The sequence below is a fragment of the Penaeus chinensis genome, chromosome 17 (genome assembly GCF_019202785.1).
Source record: "Penaeus chinensis breed Huanghai No. 1 chromosome 17, ASM1920278v2, whole genome shotgun sequence".
Lineage (NCBI taxonomy): Eukaryota > Metazoa > Arthropoda > Malacostraca > Decapoda > Penaeidae > Penaeus > Penaeus chinensis.
Window position 1 is genome coordinate 8,459,114 of NC_061835.1, and position 12,500 is coordinate 8,471,613.

Here is a 12,500-nt window from a genome sequence, read left to right on the forward strand (position 1 = left end):
CTTAAATGTCTAATCCCTTGTGTGCTGAGAATGAAGTGACATCCATATTAGATATGGTAAATTAAGCAGTAGGAACAGATAGACATATAGTGGCATATATTGCTGTTCATAGGTGCTAGTACATGGACAGATTAAGTGTCTTTTCTTCTGATGCCTTTGCCAGAGGTTAATCCTTTGAATGAACTTGTGAAGAGTGAATTTAAAGACTTTTGACATTTCAATTGCTGCAGTTTGGTTGTTTTAAACAGCCGATCTGCCACAATAGCATCCCCACCTTCTATATTATATACTGTCTTTATCAATGGTCTTTGTGTGTGTATATATATGTGAAACTGTGCAGCTTGACCAAAGGCAGTAAAGATGTGAATTTCTAGAAGTTGAAAAAAGTGCCGAAAATGCCTTTGCTAAAAGTACAGGAGAATAGTTTTACATAATCATTGGTGCTTTTATCAAGTAACAGACTGATATGCAGACCAGCTGGTTTGCTAAGAAGCTCTTTTTGAAGAAAGATTTTCATTCTTCCAAGTATACAAGAAGTAAACAGAGTGAGAAAGTTTCAAGAAAAGAATGCAGCTTTATTATGCTATGGCATGGTGATTGCATCCTGTGTGCTTACTGCAGTCTGATGTTTGGAGAGTTGCTGTATAATTTTGGCTTTTATTTCTTTTATTTCTAAGAGTATATCTTTGTATGTGTTCATTATTTATGTTTATTTTAGAGTTGAGGGAATGTGACTGCAAGATTGAGTAAGTAGAGAGAAAGAGAGAGAGAGAGAATGAGTAGAGCAATAAAAATTTCCAGTCATCCTCAGCCAAAAAGATTTATAACTGAAAGTCCTAAAAAAAAGTGAACAAAGAGAATAAAATGCATTTTTCATGCATTTCAATTTGTATTTATTTCTAAACACACACCAGAAGACACACACCATAATTCACACACACAAAAGACCTCCATTGCATTGATTGGACAAGTCATAAAAGAGAACCACTTAAGGGCTTCAGCCCATAAGCAATGGACCCCAGAAGACTGGCCAAAAGATAGCAAGGGAAGGCTTCACTGACTTGCATTTCTTTATCATACATTGGTTGTGAAGGAATAAGTGTTTATAGAGTCACATGATACTTGTCTTATTACAACTGTGTTTATACATAATAGAAATAGAAAAAAAAGGAAGGAGAATGAATTTCACTGACAATTTGGATGATCAATGAAGATTTCAGTTAAAACGTTATTTATTTATATTTTTTTATTATTTTTTTTTTTCTTAGTTTGTGTCTGAAGGTACTGTATGCATGTCTTGTGTTTGAGTGCCTGTTTGGTTTATGTCTAAGCTAATATAAAACTATTGTTATGACGGCAGTCTAACACACCACCTCTTTTCTGTCATAGAGTGTTGTTCATTACTGAATACATTGTATGAAATTTTGTACATATGTATTTTTCTTGAGATGTTACTCAATTCTGATCTTTGTGTATGCATAATGCATGCACCCATACATTTGTACATGCATGTATAAATGTATACATACATATACAGTATATGTATACTTGTACATATATTGTATACATGTAAATATACTCACATGGATGTACCTGTGTAAACCTTCATATATAACCCATTTTTAAAGAATGAGGAAATATGCCAGTGACTTGTTATTATGCTTGTGTATGATTGCCATAGCTTTGTTTGTCATGGGAATTGGACAAATATAGCTGTGGTTAAGGTTGCTATCTGAGAAATTTCAGAAGTTTGGCGTTGGTCAGAATTCATAGAGCAGCTCAGAGTGCAAGAAATGGAGACCCATGGCATTGCATTGCATTTGAGCTGGTGGTTTTCTGTTTGGTTCATGTGCTAGTGGCATTTAAGTAAGATGTTTTGGCTTTGTTGAATTGTTTTCATTTATTTATTTACCTAATATTCAACCTTCGGGCATTTACTCATCCAAACTATATTTGGAGTAGAGACAGTGATAGTGTTACTGAACTCTGTGTTTGCAATATTTCTTTCCTACACCTTCTCATATTTTTACACTGGCAGTTACTCTTTTAAAGTGTGATGAGTATTATAAATCGGAGTATTATTTTAACAGAAAATGTTGTGGTTGAAATTTTACTCTTTGTGGTGTGATTTTTGAAAATCCAATACTTCACAGGAGATAGGCCTAGGTTCATTATAAAAAAAAAAAAATTATGTATATGTATGTTTGCCTTTTATAGTTACAAGGGTGATCCATATAACTGCCTTATGGCCATTTTTTTCAGAAATGGGAACAACTTGGTTATTACTCTATTGACAATCACTCAGCTTCTAGTACTTAAAAGTTTTTACACATTTTAAAAATTATGTCTTCCAAAACCAACAATCGGAGTAATACATACCATCAGGGTCAAAGAATAATTATTGTTAATCTTTTATCCGTACCTGTGGACTCAAAAGAATTTTGTTCCTCATTTACCCCAAAAAATAGATAATTTTTTGTAATTGTTTAAGCCATTTGAAAACTATAAATAAAGATAGTGAAAGGGAAGCACAATAACTAAAAGATGCAAAGGGGGGTGGGGGTAACAGAGGAGGACCATCAGCAATTTTGGTCACAAAGTCCAGACTACAGATTGGGAGCCATTTGGTACTGAGGTCGATGTTCATGTGGGGAAGAGTTGTGAATACCCTTGTGTGTGTTTTCATTCATGCTTCCATACCGAAAAATCCTTTACCGGACGTCTTTCAAAGTCAGTCTTGCCACTGACAGGCTTATGCTTATGTCACTAACTCCACTCCTGCCAACTCTTTTGGCATTACAATTGCTTTTTTGAACATTGTACCTATGAATATATATACAAGAGTGTAAATTTATGACAGTGCTTGATATAAAGGCCAGCACTGTTTGGTGTATTTATATATTTCTCTAAAAAAAAGTGCCATGTATATTGGGAAGTTTTAAATAATTGTTTTTTAAGAGGTTATGTTTGATTTACCCTTTTTTTTAAAGACCTTTTCATCCCAGTTTATTAAAAATGTATATCAACTGGATAAGAGAATGTACTTTGTTTCATAACCAACAACTTTTTTTCCCATTACCTCCCCACCAATCTCATGCCATTGCTGTTGTGGGGGGGGGGCATAGGAGACAGAGACTGAGGCTGGTGTTGGGGATCTCCCTTACATTTTATGTCAGTCCTGAACAGTCTCAGGGTGCCATGGGCACAGGTCATACCCAACCTTCAGAAAACATTCCTTCCTCTCCCAATATACTCCACAGTCTTCACCATTTTCAACCCCCTCCTTCCATATTACTACTCTTCATCCTTAGTGATACCACCCTGCAGTACTCTCACTCAACACTTCCTCTACCTCCTGCCCTCCTCTTCCAACAGTCTCCAAAACAAGCAGACAAAGTTTCCTTCTGCAACCCTTCTGATTAGTCACACCTTATCACAGTTACATCTGAGTCCCAAGCTCACTGGCAAACTTATTCCTGCCCAGTCTCACTCCTCCCTTTAACTTGTACTGGAACTGTTTCCATCTCCCTGGCTGATTGCCTTTTTTACAACAGATTGGTCAGACTGTCAATACTACCTGCTTGCCTGCTTGTTGATCATGATGCACTGTCAGTAAAATGCCCTACTCTTTCCAAAGGCCACCAAAAGTCCCACATCAATATTGCCAAGGTTACTTTCCTATGAAGTTTATATTGGTGGAGAGTCCTGCCTTGCCCGATCATATCAAACCCTCCCCCATCAGTGTCAAAAGTGCTGGCTCACTCCACAGCCCACTGCCCTCTGTCTGCCCAATCTGGCCATGATTGTTCAAACTGCCCAGTGGAATCACACATGTACTAATTATGGTGGCTCTCATAATACATTTTATAGGTGCTGCCCTACCTACAAGTTTAGTAGATTCAAACTTGATCTCACTTTACGTGAGGCAAGGCCAACAAGGTTTTTCTCTCACTTCCTACTCCAGTACTGTCCTTTGCTCTGATGTGTTAGATGTCAAACATTGTAGAACACTGTACGTTAGAATGGTAGTGAAAGAGGTGTAGAGGGAAAGCAAATGGAATACTGTGGGGATTTGTAAAAGAGGATGGGGTTAAAGGTATAGGGCAATCAGATCAAATGAAGAGTGTGTCTGAGGAAGGGAGAGTAACATAATATGAGGAAAACTGCAAGAGCTATTATGAAACAACCAGAGGGTAATACAGTAAGAAACAATAGTTATAGAATTAGGAGAAGAATTCAGAGAATGAAATAAGGGAATGGGAAGGTGAAGTATTGGGAAGAAAGTTAGGAAAGGAGGGATCTGGAGACATAATTGAGTCATGTGAGTATCTTGGTGGGAGAGATAAGGATAATGTGAAAGGAAGAGGGAATGATGATGCACATTGAGTAGGAGAGGATGGGGTGTTCTTTGGGTGAGTGGGAGGAAGAGGGTTAGGGAGAACTTGAGGAGGAGGAGGATGGATATCGGCAAATACTTTTAATGCAGAGCGAATGAGGGAGTGGATCATTCGCTGAGTCATTTTTATGAACTTTTGGATGTTTTCAAAAGTTTCTGGAGGGGAGTTGGGTGGGAAGGTCTAAGAAACTAAGGTTTTCTTATGTGGAGGTGAAGGGGGATAGATGTCCGAGGAGCAGAGGGAGAGGTGGGTGTAGGAGGAGATGTTGTAGAAGATGAAATGGAATGTTTAGATTGGTGTGACAGGTAGACTGAGGGGGAGGGATAGGTAGCAGGGAAGTGGTAGAGATTGGAAGATCTAGATTTAGACTGGAAAAGGAATTTGACTAGGGGGGGAGAGGGAATTTGGTTTGAGGTAGAGGGAAGAGATACTGGGGGAGATGAGAAGATGGGAGGGGAGCAAAGCAAAGTACAGTTTTGGAATATGTAGGGGAAAAACCTCATCAGCATGCTTTTTGTATGGCCTTATGTTGAGTTAGGCCTAGTTTGAACCTGAGAACTGCAGGGCAACTCCTATAAATCATACCACCACAATTGGCACACATGCATGACTTGAGCAGAGCAGCCCAAGTTGGGCACACAGAGAGCAATGGGCTGTGGAGCAACAGTGTTTAGCTGGGTCGCCGAATCACCAACATTGACAGGGAAGAGGTATATATGGTTAGACAGGGCAGGACACCCCACCAATGTAAACTTGATGGGGGAGATCATGTCTGTGGAAGCTAATCTTGGCAATATTTGTGTAGAACTTATGTTGGTCTCTGGGAGGAATAGTGTAGCACGACTGCCACTGCATCAGAGTTGATGAGGCATACGAGCAAGTTGTTTTCATAGTCTGACCAGTCCTTCTGTCGTAGACAGGACAATCAATTGGAGAGAAGGAAACAGTTAAAGTAGTAGCATTAACCTAATGCCAATGGGCATGGCATGTATGTACATGCCATACCCACTGAGAGTTCACTTTGTCAATTGTTTTTACACATAGAGGGTTACACTTGTACTAAGTCACCAATGAAGCAATTACGAGTGCTGCCTGTCTCACCTGTTTACCCTTTTCCTTGATGTACTAAAATGTTTTACATTATCTTATTTTTCTGTTACTAATGTTTATAACATTATAGTAATTATAATGTCTATAGTAAAAATAACACTATCAATATTCATAGCATTATAAAAAATGTTTTTCCTGCTAATTCAAGGAAAGGTAAAATCACGTAATATCACAAGGTCTACTAATTGACGCCTTTGTGGCTAAGCACTAGATTCAAGGAAAGGTAAAATCACGTAATATCACAAGGTCTACTAATTGACGCCTTTGTGGCTAAGCACTAGCAGAGCCATCTATGTGCAGAGGCATTTTACAAAAATATAAAAAATGAGCACAGCATTTTCCCTGGTGGCAATGGGTTAAGGGAGGAGTGACGTTGGGCAGGAATAGGTTTGCCAGTGAGGTCAGTCAGGGTAGATAATGGACGATATTGGGACTCAGATGTAACTGTAACAAGGCGTGAACAATTGGAAGGACTGTATAAGGAAACTGTTGGAATTGTTGGAAGAGAAGGGTATTGTCAGGGTCAGGGCACAGGGCTGTAGGGGGAATTACAAAGAATTTATCCAACTTGGCTGGGCCAAAAAGGGTACTAAGAAAAAACAAGGACGAACACAGGAGGAAGATAGGGTAGCATGGAGAAAGGTGGTACTGTTGGGAGGAGGATACTAAAGATGAATAGTAGTAATAAGGGGGATGGGGGTAGACAAAGAAGACTCCAATATTATATGGAGTGGAGGATGATGGTAGAGAGAAGGGGTATATTCTGAACGATGAGTAATGGCCTGGGTGGATGATTTGGAATGGACAGAGTTGACCACAAACATTGAGGAGGGGGCATTAGTATCAGTGGTCGGAGCTATGGTCAAAGGAGGGGCAGAAGCGGGAAACCAATGAAATAAAATACTGATAGACTAGATAGGAGAAAGCCTTAATGCCCCTAAGGGTAAGAAATCTTCATTGGCCATGGAGAGCCTGAAATAGAGAGAGAGAGGAAATGGTTCCCATGAAGGGTAAGGGTAGGCAATTAATCAAGGGAATACTGTGCCCATGGCTCCTGGAGGCTGTTCATGACTGACACAGAGCCAGCCTTTCATCTTTTCAGCATGGCTTTCACACCTTAAGAAGTGGACAGAAGGGGATGATGAAGAATAGAGGGAAAAGAAAAGAGGGAGAAGAGATTAGGGGGGCATAAAATAGTTCTTACTGTCTGCTACAGATGCTAGTAGATTTAAACAACAGATACTGTAAACTAGGAAAAATTCAATGAGAATTAATCAAAGAACATAGTAATGATAGTCTAATTTAAGTTGTCATTTAAAGGTATATTTATCAAAACATTCTTCATACTTAATTGCTCTACACAAAAGCTGAAGACATGAATTTAAGGTTGAAAGAAACAGGAGTGATGCAAATCTTAAAGCTTATTTTACCCTATACTGCTTGAACTACAAGTTGAAGGATAAGGTGAATAATAAAGTATGAGGAAGGAATTACATTTTATTTTTTGAAATTTATATACGACATCCCATTTCTGGATTTACTACTTTCCTAAAAATACATATATATATAAATAAAAGAAAAGTCTTGAATGATCAGTAGGAAATTTTAAAAGAAAAAAGAAAAATGAAAAAAAAAGAAAAGCAAATGTAATAACAGTTAACATTTGTTTTCCATGCCATATTTTTTTATCATTAAATCCAAGCTGTTTAAAAACCAAGTACAGATACAGTTCAGAATAAATGCAGTAAATACAAGTGAAGGCAAGTTTAATTTTCCTGCTTTACAGAACCTGTTAAAGTGAACTTATTTAGTAATCTATATACACAACTTTCATACTAGTAATACTTATTATACTAATGAAACACATTGTGGCAATCTCAATATCCAAGTAAACTAAATTAAACTATAATAATAATAATAATAATAATAATTAAAAAAAATAAAAAATAAAGAGTAAATAGTAACATTCTTAGAGGAATAACAAAACTGCATAACATGTGAACATAAATAGTTCACCGAGAAAAATTTATGACATATTAGCTAAAAGACAACCTAGAATATAAGCTAACACGTCAAAAGTTTACAACATGTTAGCAGAATGTCTAGCAATGCATGGAGAATGAGAAGCAGAGGAAAAATCACATCATATTTTTACAGTCTTAACCATAAAAAGATTGGAAAAAATCCTGAAATAGAAAATGCTATGATTTTCTTAACTAGCAATCAGTCACATGCACACCTTTCCAGCCAAAGCAGCTGTGTTCAATTCTGAAAGCTTTGTTAATCCCTGTTCTATAAATGGTATTATCTCTTAATGCAGCAAAAATGAAAATAGAAGGGAAAAGAATCTTATTTACAGAAGTTTGTCAATACCAACAAAACTGACGTGAAAATAGCTCTGATGGACAGCGTTATCAAGGTCTGGATGGTCTTAAAAGAGTAACAAGAAGAAAACTGAATAATACATTACTAGGAGCTAGAGGACAAGACGAGAAAAAGAGAAGAGATTGCACAAGCACACAATACAAAATCCCACAAGCATTCTGCCAGTCTAAAGCTTGGATAGTCACAGGTCACCCAGGTAAATCCATATTGCTATAAAAGATATGCTGGAAACCTGACCATAAACCCCAAAAGTTCCTGATGTAAAAAATCTCGTTGGATACATTGGACAAAAAACTTTAAGAATCACTCCCTCCAAGTTATACTATTTTCTATATGCTCTGTTTGTGCTTATATTTACGAAAGCTACCAGGGAGTGGTGTTTCTGCACTTGGTAATAAAATCTAATACATTCCTTTACCATTATGTTTGCAATATAAACAAAAGTGATGTCATTTTTTTTATCCCACTATGTATAATCACATAAATAAATACAATGGAGAAATATTAATCAAATATTACAAATACCCTTTGTAGAACACTAAATGGAATGAGCTATAGTGTTCAGCAACAAGGTCAATCTACTTGTTACTTATTAAAGGGGAATACAAAATATCTTTGTTACAAAAAATCCTGATCAAAGCACCTAACTTTGTACAAAATTCAAATAAACTTGTTCGAGGACAATATCACAATATTTGCAAGACCCTCCCTGTGATCACCACTCAGTGACCTGAGGGAGTAGGCAGGTCTTTGGTACACTCTTGGATCCAGGGATGCGCCAGTACCCCCTCGAGGTTCAAACGAGCACGAGGGTTGTGACGGAGTAGCTGGGGAAGAAAGAACAGGGTTAGTGGAAGCTGTTGTCTTATTGGTCACGTTCATGGAAGGCCTGTCAAAAATTGACAGAATTTTCCTGCAACCTTTTCATTATGAATGAGGTGTATGTAGTCTCCACTTGTATATCTAGTATGTTTAGAAAGTTTCCTTCAGCCACATACATACCATCCCCATACCCCTACTTCCCTTGTAGGCCCTTCTATCCCTGAACCAATAGTTATGTTTTCACACCTCTAACTTCTGAATGAAATGGAGTGAGTGTATAGTAGTATAGATGGCACTTTCCATCCAGTCCAACTCTTGATCATTTCCTCTTTCCTCATTCCCCCTCTACACTATACTATTATGTATCACAAATTTACCTCCATGTATATCAATGTCTCTTTACTATATATTCCTCTACAAACTAATAAATACATCTATATGCACATTTTATGATTTTAAATAGTAAATAACTAATTCTATATGTTTATTTACATATTCATAGCAATCTGTTCCCAATTTCATTAATAAACTTAGGGTAACTGTGAGAACTTTTTAAACTTTCCACTTTACCAATACTCATGCCCTATGAGACGTGACAATGAAATATACATTTTCCGGGGCATAAAGTTGTTTTTGTTTACATATAGATGACTGCAAGAACTAGTTCTACCTGTCATACCTGTTTACCCCTTTTCTTGATTTTTGGGAAGATTCAAATTTTTATTGCTATTAGTATTTTAACACCACTATAATAACCATAAAGTCAGTAGAGGAATTACAGTATCACATGAAGAAAAATCAAAGAATGGGGAAATGAGGTTGCATAACGTGCCATCTATATATAAAAAAGATTCACAAAGCAAGACTACAGTCAACAGTACCCATTATACCCATATACCCATTACCAGCTGGTTAAAAGACTATGTCTGCCACCTCTCAGAATAAAGCCTGCGTATTTAACAAGCTTCTTCCATCTACAAAGACACTCACCTTAACAATGAGGTCCTTAGCTCCATCTGAGACATGGGAAGGGAACCGCAGATCTACGCTGGTGATGCGTTTGTATGTCCCAGAATTGGTCTCTGCCTCAAAAGGAGGTTTGCCACACAGGAACTCGTAACAGAGAACGCCCAAAGACCACAAGTCCACTTTCTCGTCGTGGGCCTTTCCTTCGACCATCTCTGGGGGGAGGTAATCCAGGGTGCCGCAAAGTGTAGTCCGTCTGAAAATACATATGAAAATGTGAATTTTTGCCCCCTTTATTTGTCTACAGATGACCCTTTTCCTTAGTCTTTATTAGAAGAAGTTACCTGTAAGATCATCTTCATACAGACCTTATCATAAAACATAGGATTCACTGCTGACTGCTTCTTTACTATCCATAGCAGAAATTAGAGTACCTTCCAACTTTTAACCCAAATAAATCATATCAGATAATCATCTTGATAATTTATTGCACTATGATACATCAAAATGTAACATTAATAATATTATATATGTGTATGTATATGTATGTATATATATATGCACACACACACACACACAACCTACCTTGAAGATGGCGCATGAACTGACCAACCAAAATCAGCAATTTTCAGGTCGCCTCGGAGACTCAACAGCAAGTTTTCCGGCTTGATGTCTCTGTGGATGACTTTCTTGGTGTGGCAGTATCTGGAAGGACAATGAACTTATAATCCAGTCACATGGTCACACATATAAGAATTCACTATCTTTCAGGTGAAGATATACTTTTTTGTAGGTGAAATAACCTAGCATATACTATTTATGTTTTTAGTCTTTTAACATAACTTGTAAATGTTGCAAGCATGCAGTTGTTTAAAATAAGGTCATAGTTATCCATACTGCAAACACTTATGTGAATTTCAACTACACCACTCTCCCATTATTTGGCGGATGAATATCTAAAAGGCAAAGATATATAATTTGGATAGCACTAGACATGGTACACTTTAATGATGATACAACTGGTCTATTTTCCTGGAAATATAAAAAAGTGGGGTGAAGAAGGAGAGGAGGAGAAAGAAGAAGAAGAAAAAGGGAAGTAAATACTCCAACACTTACTTGAGAGCATTTGCAAGCTGCATGATGTATTTGGCTGATCTCTTTTCATCAAAGTGGCTGTGTGGCTGCTGCTGCATCTCCTTGTACAGCTCTCCACGAGGTGCGTACTCCAGGATGAGGTACACTCGCACGTCGTCATGGAAGTAGCCGTAGAGTCGCAGGATATTAGGATGCCTGGTGGTTGGAAGGAGGTTTTTAGCTTTCATTATGAAGCAATCAAAGGTTGCTAAGTTAATATGGAGTCCTGGTAACTCTAGCAACAGACAAAGACTCAGAGATACCACTATCACACACACTTCAGAAAAAAAAATTAACTCTAAGCATACCAAGAGCATTAACCAATATAAAATAAATTAGAAAAATAAATGGGAAAAGAAGTAGAAGAAAAAAAGAAAGAAAGACGCAGAAGAAAAGCATTCCCTTACCTGAGATGGGCTTGGATCTCAATCTCCCGCCTCAACTGATGCTCCACGTTGGCCTTCTGCAGTTGCGACTTGAACAGCACCTTGAGCGCAATGATGTACTTGCTGGACTTCTCTCGTGCCAGGTAAACGTTGCCGAACTTCCCCCTCCCGAGGGGACGGCCAATCTCAAAGTCCTCGAGGGACCACTTCCGCTTGCATTTCTCCCTGTGAATTGGGTGGGAGACATTATATTTTTATAAATGGGAGAGGAGAGCTTTTCAAAAATATATCCAGATCAGAGTGGGAGGAGCAGTATGATGAGGGATGGGGGGGAGGGAGGGAGGGAGGGAGGGAGGGAGGGAGGGAGGGAGGGAGAGGAGAGAAATGAAGGGTGAGAAGAGAGAATAGAAAAAGAGAGATAGGGGGTGGGTTGGGGTGGGGGAGGAAGAGGGAGAGGGAGAGGGAGAGGGGGAGAGAGGGGGAGAGAGGGGGAGAGAGGGGGAGAGGGAGAGGAGGAGGGAGGGGAGGGAGGGGAGGGAGGGGAGGGAGAGAAAGGGTGAAAGAAAGAGAAAAAGAGAGAGAGGTGTGAAAGAGAGAAGTGAGAGAGAGAGAGAGAGAGAGAGAGAGAGAGAGAGAGAGAGAGAGAGAGAGAGGGAGAGAGAGAGAGGGAGAGAGAGAGAGAGAGAGAGAGAGAGAGAGAGAGAGAGAGAGAGAGAGAGAGAAAAGTGAGAAAGTGAGAGAGAGAAATGTCAAGGGAAGAGACAAAAAGCAAACGAGAAAAGAGAGAAAGACGGACAGCAAGACAAAAACGCAGAAAACAAAACTGAACGACCCAAAGCCCCGACCCAACACACGAACAAACAAACCCAGGCCCAAGACCCACCCAGTGCTGCCTGTGCTGCTGGTGCTCTCCTTCCGCAGTGCCTCCGTGCTCTTGGGGACATTGGAGGTCTCCTGAAGGGGCAGTCGCAAGGAACTGCTGCTGCTGCTGCCTGCCATCATCCCGTTTTCTTTATTGGTCAGCATCTAGTTCACCACGACTAGCCTGCTGCTCCTTGCTGTGGGGTCAATAAGGATATAGTCATTTTCTTGAAGTAAGTGGGATAAGTTGTCACTTAATCTGAGGTATAAATTAACAATGCATGTATAAAGATTCAAGCGTGCCATGGCCTAGACGCTTATCATACAGCAAGGGCCATCAAAACTCAGCTGTAAAGACTCTAGCAAGAAAGAGCTTGACAGATGATGTTTACCAGTCTTGCCGGAGTATATATGGTAGAGGTTAGGTTTGTTCAACGAG

The 12,500-nt window shown here is 38.8% G+C and overlaps 2 protein-coding genes across 3 annotated transcripts in view; one reads left to right on the plus strand and one right to left on the minus strand.

Moving 5' to 3' along the window:
• LOC125033945 (tyrosine-protein phosphatase non-receptor type 14-like) overlaps positions 1-2,959 on the plus strand; it is a 48,851-nt gene extending 45,892 nt beyond the window's left edge. The window contains exon 21 of the mRNA XM_047625536.1: positions 1-2,959. This exon is cut by the window's left edge and continues 370 nt beyond it. The gene's annotated coding sequence lies outside the window, so the exon portion shown is untranslated.
• A 4,030-nt stretch (positions 2,960-6,989) lies between these two features.
• Positions 6,990-12,500, minus strand: part of LOC125033999 (aurora kinase-like) — an 18,570-nt gene continuing 13,059 nt past the window's right edge. For both annotated transcript variants that reach the window (XM_047625624.1, XM_047625623.1), the window contains exons 2-7: positions 12,084-12,258; positions 11,222-11,425; positions 10,797-10,970; positions 10,266-10,385; positions 9,705-9,936; positions 6,990-8,719 (exon numbers count right to left, since the gene is read on the minus strand). In XM_047625624.1, coding sequence (XP_047481580.1) covers positions 8,615-8,719; positions 9,705-9,936; positions 10,266-10,385; positions 10,797-10,970; positions 11,222-11,425; positions 12,084-12,226 — 978 coding nt within the window. In that variant the 5' untranslated portion in view covers positions 12,227-12,258 and the 3' untranslated portion in view covers positions 6,990-8,614. The remainder of the gene's footprint in view (positions 8,720-9,704; positions 9,937-10,265; positions 10,386-10,796; positions 10,971-11,221; positions 11,426-12,083; positions 12,259-12,500) is intronic.